At 43.2% G+C, this 12,813-nt stretch overlaps 1 protein-coding gene across 7 annotated transcripts in view; it reads left to right on the top strand.

Annotated features, from left to right (window-relative positions):
* magi2b (membrane associated guanylate kinase, WW and PDZ domain containing 2b) overlaps positions 1–12,813 on the top strand; it is a 71,395-nt gene that overhangs the window by 55,121 nt on the left and 3,461 nt on the right. The window contains exons 10-22 of one of the 7 annotated variants that reach the window (XR_013779216.1): positions 233–756; positions 1,319–1,487; positions 5,847–5,878; positions 6,914–7,106; positions 7,197–7,312; positions 7,628–7,820; positions 8,537–8,776; positions 9,574–9,759; positions 10,175–10,469; positions 11,237–11,456; positions 11,545–11,688; positions 12,090–12,228; positions 12,570–12,681. Coding sequence is in view for 6 of the 7 variants with exons in the window: in XM_079345540.1 (XP_079201666.1) it covers positions 233–756; positions 1,319–1,487; positions 5,847–5,878; positions 6,914–7,312; positions 7,628–7,820; positions 8,537–8,776; positions 9,574–9,759; positions 10,175–10,469; positions 11,237–11,456; positions 11,545–11,688; positions 12,090–12,228 (2,541 nt within the window). In the remaining variant the exon portion in view is untranslated. Of the gene's footprint in view, positions 1–232; positions 757–1,318; positions 1,488–5,846; positions 5,879–6,913; positions 7,313–7,627; positions 7,821–8,536; positions 8,777–9,573; positions 9,760–10,174; positions 10,470–11,236; positions 11,457–11,544; positions 11,689–12,089; positions 12,229–12,569; positions 12,682–12,813 lie in introns of all 7 variants that reach the window. The other 6 variants (XM_079345545.1, XM_079345544.1, XM_079345542.1 and 3 more) reach the window with 6 other exon arrangements.

Here is a 12,813-nt window from a genome sequence, read left to right as displayed (position 1 = left end):
GTGGATTGCCTGCAGTGGCAGTAACTGATATTATATCCCTATTTGAATGGGCTAGTGAGCTCTTTCTGTGTTGCTGCAGCATGATCTGATACCGCTCAGATATTTGATATCAGGGGGTGACAAGTATTTTTCAACACAGTATGTTTACACATAAACCGCTGACATTATACCATGTGGTCTGTGTCACACGAAGAACAATGTAGTATGAAGCTGTCATCTCCTTCCTCCTCAGGTGATGTCATTGTCTACATTAACGATATCTGCGTGCTGGGAACCACACACGCAGATGTCGTCAAGCTTTTCCAGTCCGTACCCATCGGTCAGAGTGTCACCCTCGTGCTTTGTCGGGGCTATCCTCTGCCGTTTGACCCCGAGGACCCAAGTGGTGCAGCCAGCAGCTCCATGACACCCATTGGCATGGAGCATCGTCCCCTGGTGGTGAACGGTCGCAGCAGTTACGACCCCTACCTGGAGTATCTGTCACTAAGTTCCCAGCTGCCTCCTCAGGCTCTGGCCCAGGCCTCGCACCCGGGGGACACACATCTCGATGGCTCTTCGCTGCCACCCACCACACCTGGTTCGGCATCGGCACTCACACCTCACGAAGACAACGTGTCCATGGCATCCTCTGGGGCTGCTGGGATTGCTGGGGCCACAGCACTAGCTGCAGAGCTCCTGACGGTTACTATGGTGAAAGGATCGGAGGGATTTGGGTTCACTATCGCAGACAGTCCCACTGGTCAGCGAGTTAAACAGGTGATATGTCATGAGCATCTGTGTTTCTTTACGTTTATGTATTAGACCTTCATTTAACGGGATGTTATTTTTTTTGTCTATGTTGTATTTTGTACAGTAAAACATCTTCACTGTAGAAAACTGTCTTTGTTTTATGATTAGTTATCAAGACCTTCTATTAAAAAAAAAAAGATGATTCCACCTGATGATTGCGGAAGTTTTTGTTTCGTTATAACATTATTTATGTATAAAACAATGTTTATGTCAATAACTTGAGATAAGTCGATGAGTACAATTGGTCGACTGGTCCTGCAAAGCTTTAAATAGTACAAATCTTTCATTGGTTTTGAAAAAGTTAAAATCCACAGCAATGGTTTTTTTTTTTTTGTTTGTTGTTTTTTTTTTACGTCATTACAAGGGATAAGATGTGCTACCTGAATTCAAAAACAAATCATGCACAGGTCTTAAGTAGGACTCAGTTGTATCTACTTTAATAATTAATGCAGGTTAGTCAGTCAGATGAGAAAGTGACTCTGCAATCCAACCAGTCTGAATGTAAATATGCTGTGTTGCTATGGTGCAGGTGCTGGAGCCAGGCTCGCAGGGCGGGTCGGGGCTGATAGAAGGAGACCTGATCCTGGAGGTCAACCAGCAGCCAGTGGCTGCAGCGGGACATGGGAGAGTGGTAGAGATGCTCAAAGAGTGTCCTGTTGGAGCTGAGGCAACACTTCTCATACAGCGAGGAGGAACAGGTGAGAGACAGACTTTTTTTTTTTACATCTATAAATATTGTGATTAGAGGTTTTATAAGGACTTCATACAGAACAGATGGTGAATGAAAAATAACGTTTTTTATTGTATGTAGGGTTTTAGTGGAACGTGATACCCTTGTGAGACAGTAAAGTGAAGTCATTTCAGCTCGTTAACAGAGGGTGGTCATCTCTGACACATTAATGCCAGCAGGATTCACTTGAGAGAATCAGAGGTTGCATTTGATTTACTTTCAGGGACAACATTTTGTTATCAAAACTTCTGGGGCATGCTGTCTTCGGATTCAGTTTGCATGTTGCCTTACACCTTCAGCCAACTTGCAACTCTGCAAGAGAGGAATCAAGTAGAGATGACAGTGACAGCTGGAAGTCAAAAGGATTCTGATTATAGTATATATAATATTATAACACTTTTAAATCACAGTTTCATTCTTTGTGATTGTATTTGATACCCTAGAGGACTCTATTTATGAAATATTGGATACTTAAGAGGCTAGAAAAACTCTGTCTGGTCCTAAACTGGGAAAAGTCTTATATTACTGTGTAAAAAGTTCTAGCTTCAAAGGGGAAAGATTTAATGATTATTTCACAAAGTAATAATTTCTTCAAGTTGGTAGAAAAAACAACTTAAATCACTCCCTTGGGAAAGTAAAGAAGGAGGAAACAGTCAAAGGAAACATAAATCACGAGAGAAGGACATAAAATATTGAACTAAAGATCATTTTTGTATGTACGTCACATGCACTGATTAATGCAGAGAGAGTACTCAGAAATATTAAGATCACAAACAGTGTGAGCAGATGTCGTAGTAAAAGATGAGTGTGTCACACCGTGTGTTGCCAGTGTTTTACAAATGAGGCTTCATCAAATGAGCATGTCAGTTATGTTTCCTCTGTGACAGACTGGAGACCACCAGGGGGGAATTCAACACAAGCAAATGTTTAAGGATAAGGCAAATCAAAAGATGATACAGTTCAAAACGCAGCAGCAAGTTGGAATGAGTAATACAAGTTCATCCTGTCATTATAACGATCTCCACTCTGTGGGTGGCGTCGGGATCAAGATGCTTCATTTCTCATCATATGCTATAATGAGGGTGATGATTTAATAATACAAACAGTAGGTTCTAAATTCACACATTTGGATGTTTTTATAGGTTAAGGACACTTTTAGCATGATTACAAACAGTCCCATTAGTTCCTTTACGACTATATTTTGATTCCCAGTTGTGTCTCTTTGTGAAGTTGACCTGTCCTGTCTGAGTCTCCGTCTTGAAAAGTAGGAGTTTAGTTTGTTGTTGATCTCATAGGTAGTGTTGTTCCACAGAGTGTGACACATCATGAATCACTGTCACCATTTCTGAATTGCAATGAGCTGCTCCACTAAACCTTTCAACACAGCGTTTACATCATTCAGCACTTCACCTTCCTCCTGAAGTTCAAGATTTGTTTGACAACTGCTCTGGCACTGATTTTCTGACTGTGGTCAGGGTCAAAATCTGGCTGAATATTTACCTGGGGGTGGTTATCCCCACTGAGCTCATTACCATCAGACTAACACACTTAAACCAGTCATTCAAACCATACACCATAGTTCAGAAGCCTGGTCAAAGTGAAGAGAGGGTCATGGCATTCTTCCTGTCCTACTGTCCATACTGTTCATTTTCTCTGTGGCGTCTCAATCAGGTTAGCAGTTTAGGTGATGAATTTCACATTGTCATTAAGTCGGTAGTTTTCAAGGGATAAGTTGCAGCAGGTAAATACTTAATATGTGTTGTTTCTGAGAACAATCAAGAATAATCAAATCTATGCTTGCCTGTGCACTGCCATCCACTGATTGTGATTTATAGTGTAAGAAAACAGTCAGCCTCTTATGTAACTCAGGTTTAATTTTTATTAGGCGATCTGCTGGGAGTACTGATGGAAGGTTTGCCAATATTAGCCCATTATTGAATAAAGGTGGTATATTGAAAAACTGTCCCAGAGATTTGATTATGCATGTTTGTTTGCTGTTCAGTGAATTAAACTCAATTGATTACATGAAAGCTATTGAAAAGTGCTTAATCTGTGTTGGCATGAATGACTCAGGGGTTTTTAGCAGGATTCTGGATGGCATGTATTTCACTGCATGTCAGCATGCACGGATGTGTACGTGAGCAGCTGAGTAAAACTGTTGTGGCGCTGAGCACTTATTTATGGCCACGCAGAGCAAGCAGCTGCCACCTTGTGGCTAACCCCTGCTAAGACACATTCATGTTTTATGGTGAGGTACCCCAATTGAAAGGCCACTGAAATTCAATATGCGAATGAGACATCCTACATTATCACTCACACAAGGATATTTACTCTAATCAACACATATAAACAACGTCAAATAGTCATTAGTTTTGAATGCTAAGCTAAATGTGCCAAATTACCTCTCTCACACCAAAGATGCTTCTCCTTCTAAGAACCCAACACATTTACCTCTCAGAGACTATATCAGCCTGACATACTCGAAAACCTCTGTGAATCTGTCACTCTGTGCATGTGCCTTATATGCGTAAGTGTTTGTGTGTTGGGTCAAAGAGAGGACAAGGTCCTTTACAGTGACTCAGTTGCACAAAATGTCAGAATCATTAAAAAAAAAGGTCTGTGTTCATTAATGTGGGATTCGTATGCAAACAATCAGTGGAATTTTGCTTCCGAGCGTGACTTTAGATGTGTGACTGGAAGTGTTGGTGTTTTGTGTAACACAGACATGGTGTCAGACTTCTGCTGCATGTGTGTGTGTTTGTTTGTCTCTTTGTCTGACTGGGGTAGCGTGGGCACTCGGCCAGAGTTCCACTGAGTTCTGGTCGTGTTCACAGCTCTGTCCCCTGACATCCCCGTTTGAGGCAGAGCCAACCACAGAGCTTTATCTCCACCAATGAGAATGCAGATCATGGCTACACAAGCCAATCAGGGTGATCTGAAGGCCATCCAAAACTCAGCGGGCGAGTCTGAGAAGCCAGCCTGCCAGACTGGCTGACCGCTGACTGGTGAGAGAGCCTCTCTACCAGTCACTCATTTGTAATTCATCAGCATTTATCTGCCACACATCCAGCAGATATGCTGATTAATTGAATTAGCATTTAAATTAAGCTTAAAGGAATCTATGAGGGTGATGCCTCTCTTTAATATGACTACACCATTGCCTTTCAGTTCATACTCATTTGTCGTTCTGGTGGTCATACAAGTTTCCTGAGAATAAGTAGAACTCCTTAAAGGTTTCCCTAAAGGCCTATCATCCCTGCAGAACATGGTTATTAGTCCCAGCCTCCCACAGAGCCCTCCCTCTGCTGCTGCTGCTGTGCTGAATCATTTCAGCACCACAGACAGCTCTCCCCAACCCTCCCTTCAAGTGTATGGCATTCATGAATAGAGGGGTTTTGTTATTGCTATTTTTTAATTCTTCTGGTATCTTTCTCCAAGATCACAGACACCACAGGGACATTTTCAAAATGGAAGCGATTTCCATGTGGAAAAGGTTCTTTAATTGAGCAATAGAAGGAGGGCTGGATATTTTTTATCCTCAAACATCTCTCCATGTTCAGAGACTTTTAATGAAAGCTTTTCCTCTCTGCTTTGCTCCGAAGTACTCTGTTGTAAAGTAATTCCATAAATAAAACCCAACCAGTGCTCTTTGGCATTTCTCAGGAAATCTCATGCACTGAATAAATATTTGATACATCAGGAATCCCCAAAGGTTGTTTTACAAGAAGCCCGTCTTTTTGAGGATTCATTACCGATGCTGCATTGCTCTTGATGCTTTACGAGTGTGTTTATATGTTTCTATTCAACTGTGTACATGGGATTCAGGCTGCAGGTTCAGACAGAGCAGCCCCTGCACGTTATTCTGCCTGTTAAATGTATGTATTTGGGTCTCAGCAGTGTAAATGTCTTTGATTCAGTGGAGTCACAGGGGAGCTGTGTTGATGAGACCGTTGTTGTGATGTAGCGTGCTCCCTGCTCCCTACATGCAGTAAAAACATGACTTACAGGAGAAACAACTGTGTGTGTGTGTGTGTTTGTGTTTGTGTGTTAGGGGGAGGGGGTCTATGCTTCTGCCTGCAGCTAATGATGTAATTATGTTGAAAACAAACGCAACAACCAAACTCGTTTAAGAGGAGTTACAGAAATAAAGTCAACACAGAGTAATATCAAATCAGCAACCAGAGATATGTTTTCACATTAAGAGAAGAAAAGTTCATGCTTTTAACCAATATAATATTTCGTACCAAAATGTCGTTTCCTGTGTGGGTCTACACGTCTGTGTTTTGTGACAGATGATCTGTTAACTGTGTTTTTCTGTCCTCCTCAGGTCACATCTCTCCATGGAAGGCCTCCAAACAGGTACAGTGATTGAATCCAACTGTGCCTCTGCTTGTGTGTGTTCAACCTGGGGGAAAAGGGGGGATGGGGGGGGGGTTGCAGATTTGTTTGTTGAAGCATAGAGGTAGGACTGAAGTGTGCAGGAACAGTGTGTGTCGCAGGGCCTCGGCTCTTGCTTCATTGTGAAATGAGCCAGCGTGTCCTGACCTGCTCATTGGTTTGTTTACGTCAGATGTGTAACCTCACCAGCTGGCGAAGAGATCTTTAGATTCCTACTGCACCTGCTGCTGCTCGGCAGTCGCCCGTGATATTTATTCAGACAGGATTTATCACCTATTACAAGTTTAACTTGTGAATACTGATGTATTTGGTATTATACCCTCCTCTGACCAAACAACTAATTACTTCATTCTGTTACTGAGATAATTATACAGACCTGGCTTATTGTAAGTCTAACCATTCCTCAACATTATTCTCTCTGCATGGTTAGCACAAAGAAATCACAGTCTGAGCATATCAGAAGTTCAAGCCGGTTGTTTTGGGGCAAATTGAGAGGGTTGGCGTCTCCAAGCACACTTGGTATTTTGTAACATGTAGGTGCAGCAAAAGTTGGATTGATGAAGTTGAAAAGTGAATCTGAGGTTATAGTGCTTATTAAGTAATTCATGAGACAGTCTGGTTACTTGTCTAACAGGTCAAAAAGACATCAGCCAATCAGAATGATGCTTAAAAATGTAGGGGAACTATGTTGATATCTTATCAGTCAGATAGAGGCTGTGATACAGTGGAGTAGTGTTTGATGGTTGTTAAAAGGAGTATGTGATTTAAAGAATAGGCATTGAAAACATATTACATATCAGAGGTTAATGATAGAAACTTTATTGGTTCTTATGTTCTCCAAAGTCCAATATCAAAAAAAGTCCCACACTGCAGCCTTGTCCTGTACATTTGACACCAAATTTGGCACACATTAGCAGTTGGCAGGGGAGAAAATGGTCACAAAAGTCCTGGTTAATGGCTGAAGTAAAACACGTGTTGTTGGTGTTTTCCTTATAGTTGCCGGACCAGTGGGACCCACATGGCAGCCCACAAGCAAACCTGTCAGGTCCAGTCTTGCCACCCGGCACACCTTTCCCAAACCAGCCACAGCACCGCACATCTGTGCCAGACTCCACTGAGGGCTTTGATCTCAACAAACCTGACCCCTACGACCTGTATGAGAAGTCGAGGGCCATCTACGAGAGCCGACGTGAGTACTCAACGGAGATCGATAACTGCACACACTCTGATGTTTTAAAATCAAAGAGCCCGTCTTCAAATATATGCACCCTCATCTCAGGTCCAGAGTATGAAGAGGTGGAGGTGCATCTGCTGAGGGAGAAGACCGGGTTTGGCTTTCGTATCCTTGGGGGAGACGAGGCCGTGCAGGCTGTGAGTCCGGACGCCCGTGACAAGGCTCGTATGGGACGGGCTGGACCACACACATATTTAACCTCATACACACCAAGCTTGTATGACTTGCACTTGACCTCATCTCACACTTCATCCAGTCACATATTCAGCCAGCACAGCCTCCACAAACACACACTTCCTTACAAACACACCTTGGCTGTCTCTCACTGTCCTGATGCTCTAACTGCTCAGTACCTCCCATACTAAAATAGCGCCTTGCTAAGTTGTCCTTGTGTAAAACAGCATGAAACCCCAAGACTAGCTCAGGTCCCTTGACCCTCTTCATACATGATGCTAATAATGATTGTCTTTTAACAGATTGTTATTGGTGCCATAATCGAGAACACTCCTGCTGAGCGCGATGGACGGCTTCGACCCGGTGACGAGCTTATTTCTGTAGATAAAAACGTGGTTGCTGGGAAACCACACAAATACGTCATAGACTTGATGCACGCAGCTGCTCGCAACGGTCAAGTCAGCTTGACCGTGAGAAGGAGAGTGCAAATGCCCGGTGAGGATATGTTGTGCTTGTTGTTTTGTAGTTTTGTTTTATTCACACCTTACTGAAGACAGGAGGACATGCTGCACATTTGAAAGGCATCAAATTAATAAAAAAAAAACTCCTTGTAAAGAACACACACGTGCTGAAAATATGTGTGCAGACATTGTTTCTGTGTTACTAGATCAGGATGACATCAATCCTGTGGGATGACTACTTCAACCAGACTTTGGGGAAGGCCAACACATTTTGTGGTTGTGACAAACATTGACTAATATAAACAAACGAAACAGCTCCAACTTCAACCTGCTCACCTCCCTGCTTGAAACGTAAATCAACATGAAGTTGGAGAAGTCTCCATCCAGGATGCACAATTTGCTTTTAAAGCCATTAAAAGATTTGTTATTACAATAAATAAGAGAAACACTTGTTATTTTGTTGACTTGTGTTTTGTTCATTAATAGTGCTGCAGCTGACTCTGATGTTTGTGATGAAATGCAGTGCAACTGAAAGGGCATTTACATACTCGAGAACAAACAGACGAGCTAAATGAGTTGTAGACAGAGAATCCTTGCAGGAGCAGGAGAGCCACTGTTGGATGTAATAAGCTGATTTATATTAGAAGAAGATTTTATGACATGAAAAAAACAAGTAGGGGGTTCATTGATCACATGTTATATTACCAGAGCAGCTGTTTTGACACGTCCCCTCTCTCGTCTTTCCTCCAGGTGAGCTGTGTCCTGTGAACGGTCGTAGTCCTGGTTCGGTGTCCACACAACATAGCTCTCCACGAAGTGATGCAGCCTCAGCTTTGGGCCCTGCGGCCCTCACTATCCCCTCTGCCACCTCTCCTCCAGAGGGATCTGCCCTACAAACCAGTGATGTGGTTATTCATCGAAAGGAGAATGAGGGCTTCGGCTTCGTTATCATCAGCTCCCTGAACAGACCGGAGAATGCCACCGTCATCAGTGAGTTGTTTCTCCAGCCCTGAAGGGTGTCTGTGATTTTCTAAATCCTAATGACAAACCACCCCGAGGGTGGTGACTACCCTGTAGTGTTTATACATTTTTAGTTTGATCAAAATTTAAAAAAATGTTTTTGTAAGATACTACATCATTTGCCACATACTGCCAGTCGTGTTTGAGCTGCATGACCACTTGAGAAACATGGTCAGAAGTGAAAAATCTGTTTAATTTGCTTTCCTAATAACCAGTGCGCTTCAAGTCCCCTAACAATTATAAGAGATTGTGTTTTCTTATCATATTGACTAGTTTTAAAACTTTCATCAGCTGGGGTCAAACTCAAATCGACTTGTTTCTTAGATTTGCTATTTATTTTGATCTTAATTTCATGCCATGGTAGCAATCAATTCTTGTGACACTGAAAAGGGAGTTCGATCTGAAGTCACTATGGACTGACTGAAAAGTGAAGAAACAGTCCCGCACTAATACTCACTGCAGTTTTGTGAAGATCCAATGCAATCCAAAAAATGTTCAGCACTTTATTCAAATTAAAGTCTAAGAACTGCATACCCCATTCATACGCTGTCTAATTTAGTCCTTTGGCTAAAGATAAGGTGGTGGTGACATATATCAGGAAAATGATATTGAAGCTATGAGTTTTATACTGCAGGCTGCACCTATTACTGCCAGGAGAGACTTGTGTTGTAAGAAATTATATGAAAATCAAATTCTCTCTCAGTTTTGTTTTGACATCATCCCTCAAAATTGACTTTAACAACCACTTTATTATCGCCTGTTTCCAGCTGTGCCTCATAAAATAGGACGAATCATCGAGGGCAGCCCTGCAGACCGCTGTGGGAAGCTGAAGGTGGGCGACAGGATCCTGGCTGTGAACGGACAGTCCATCATCAGCATGCCGCACGCCGACATAGTGAAGCTCATTAAAGATGCTGGGCTAACCGTCACACTGCACATCATACCAGAGGAGGGTAACTGCTGCTTATTGTTCTCATTTTTATGCACGTTCAAATGTTATTTATATCTGTGAAGCATCCTGTTTTGTTTGTAGTTACTTTAGAGTTACAGAGAAATGTGACTCCTTTTTCTCTTTCAATTTCCTCTGCAAAGGAAAGTCTCGGAGGCAAAATGCAGTCTGAGCTAAAAGCTTCAGTCTAAACATGATCTTTTAGTCAAAGCATTTAAGGAGATCAAGAATCGTTTCATCATGACCATTTTAACAAAGCTTGAAATGATACAGTAGATATAATTGAACTGTTTTCTTAAATACATTTCAGAACTACACTCTTGTTTTTTCTTCCTTTTGATCTTAGTCAATCTCTCCAGACTTTCTTGAGGTTTTTTTCTGCAGGTTAAACGTCTTGTCTCACCTTCTGTCTCTCATAGGTTCTCATTCTGGCCCTGGCTCAGAGAAGCAGAGCCCCATGACCCAGAAACACAGCCCCCAGACCCAACCCAGCCCTGTAGCCCTGCCTGGCCAAGGAGGCCCCCAGCCCGGCCAAACGGTAGCTCAGCCTGGTCAAGCACCCATTCAGCCCAGCCAAATACCGGCCCAGACGTGCCAAACCGTGACTGGCCCTCATGCCCCATCATCCTCCCAGAATGCACCTTCTGGAACCCAGCATAGCCCCGTTACCCAGCCCTCCGGACTCCCTCCTCAGCTCTACCTCCATGATGGCAGGTAAGACAGCACGAGGAGGGATTTCTTGTGTGCCTCAGGGTTTTGAAAGATCCTTTCAGTGCAGAGTGCTGGATAGAGGTTTTGTCCTATGGAGGCTATAGTTCTCATAACAGCGGGCATGGGTTTGTTTCCGACCTTGGCCAGTTGCTGCATATCAGCCCCCTCTCTCTCCTCCCAACATGGCCTGTCCTCTTGAGCTGTTCTATCTAATAAAGCCAAAAGAACCAAAAAAAAACTTTAGAAGAAATGTTCAAAGGCATCAGGTAACAAACTTAGAGTGGAGGTGAGTTTTAACCCATTCCTTCATGCCCGTACATTCAGGATAAAACTTCCTCCGAGCCAGACTCTCAATCCTAAACTTGTTTGGACTTAGTCCATAACAGTATAAATAATTTACGCCAAGGTGTCGCCTTTATAATGCAGGAACCTAACTATCAGTCCTGATCCACGTCAAAATTATCCATGCAGGTCTACGATGAGGACATTGACAGTAGCCTGACCAGAGCTGTGGATTTGTCCCCGTGTTACAGGTTTTTATGATACCAGCTTGGACACAGATGATACTTCCTTTTTCTGAGCCTCCTAAATTTCACCCACTCAGATCACCAACAAGTAATAATGTCTCTTCAGAGACACAGTCCACTCTCACAAGTATGACAGCGGCCCGTGTGATTCTCTGTGTTAAAGGACACAACCTTTGTAAATACGTTTTAAAAAAACAGCTCCCTCTCCTTCATGACATAAACCTCTCCAATGATCCCTCACAGGTCAGAGGTCAAAGCCAGACAGGACGTCAAACCTGACTTCCGCCATCCTCCGTTCACTGATTACAGGCAACCTCCAGTAGACTATCGTCACCCACCGGTCACTGACTACAGACAGCCCCCTACGCTGGACTACAGACACCCTCCTGGTCTGCTGGACTTCAGACAGCACCCTGCAGCTGCACAATTCCCTCTGGGGATTCCAGCAGACTTCAGACTACAGGTAAAGTTCAAGTCTGCACTGTGTTCAGTATTGAATCCACATAACAACTTTAGTAAATGGTGGATTAAAAAGTTGTTTTCATTTGCAGGACTACGACTACTTCACAGTGGAGCTGGAGAAAAGCTCAAAGGGTTTTGGCTTCAGTATCCGCGGAGGCAGAGAGTACAAGATGGACCTGTTTGTGTTGCGGCTTGCTGAGGACGGACCTGCCATCCGTAATGGAAGGATGAGGGTGAGATGACACACTTGACACGATGAAGACCTTGAAAAAGTTCAAAATCTCTTTTGAAGATAGTGAAGAACTGCTGCTGCGTCATTTAAAGATTATCCGTCGCCCTTCTCTTTTTTTAATCAGATCTTTACTGTACCCTCGTCCCCTCCTTCTTTATGCAACAAATATGGCTTCTACGTTAGCAAAGCAGCGACGTGAGTAGGTGTTAAGTGCGTGTGTGAAACGTTGTCATAGTGACCCCTTGCTTAACGTCAGCTCATGTTAAGGTGGACTTTTACAAAGCTCTTTATGGCACTTCTTCCCTTGTTGCTCTGGCAAGTCTGTGGCTGTCAACAAAAGCCAGCTGTGGCATTGATGAACAGGCTGTCAGAAACCAACCCTGTCCTGTGTGACCTCTCCAGGTAGGGGATCAGATCATAGAGATTAACGGAGACAGCACCCGGGACATGACTCACGCCCGCGCCATTGAACTCATCAAAGTGGGAGGCCGACGGGTGAGGCTGCTGCTAAAGCGAGGCACAGGACAGGTGCCTGAATATGGTGGGTATTCAAGGCACACATTCAAATCTCTCAAGGGTTCCCCTCCTTCTGTCAGTCTTTGGTCTCTGATCTGATCTCTTTATCACTTTCATACTAGGAGTCACTGTTTCAGCAGGACTATAACTGTTTCGTTTGCTGGCTTTTTCCCACAAATACTTTTGTATTAATATTCATTAATATCTTCTTGCATTTTTACTCCTGGCTCCACAGTCTTTTGTCTGTCATCTGTAATTCAGTTTGTGTTTATGTGAAGAACAGCGTTGATCTAACAATACAATAACAGACTTCTCTCGGCTCTTTGTATTTCAACCGCTCTGCTTTTATTCTAATGATTTGTATAGGCTTTTTACTTGCCTTTCCTCAGGAATGGTACCTTCCAACCTCTCCATGTGCATGAAAGGTGACACACTAAGCTCCCCCTATTTCTTCCTAATGGGCCACTCTAAAGACACGGTTTGTGAAAAAACTGCATGTCTCTCTCTCTCTCTCATCATTCTGACCATTAATATCTGTGAGGTGGAGCTGTGCTTTTGGCAATCAAGCATGTTACGCACGATCACAAGTTTACGCATGGTAAAATAGCGG

This window comes from Symphodus melops, assembly GCF_947650265.1.
Source record: "Symphodus melops genome assembly, chromosome: 6".
In the NCBI taxonomy this organism is placed as follows: Eukaryota; Metazoa; Chordata; class Actinopteri; order Labriformes; family Labridae; genus Symphodus; species Symphodus melops.
Note: the sequence above shows the minus strand (reverse complement) of the source record. Positions and strands in the feature narration are given on the sequence as shown.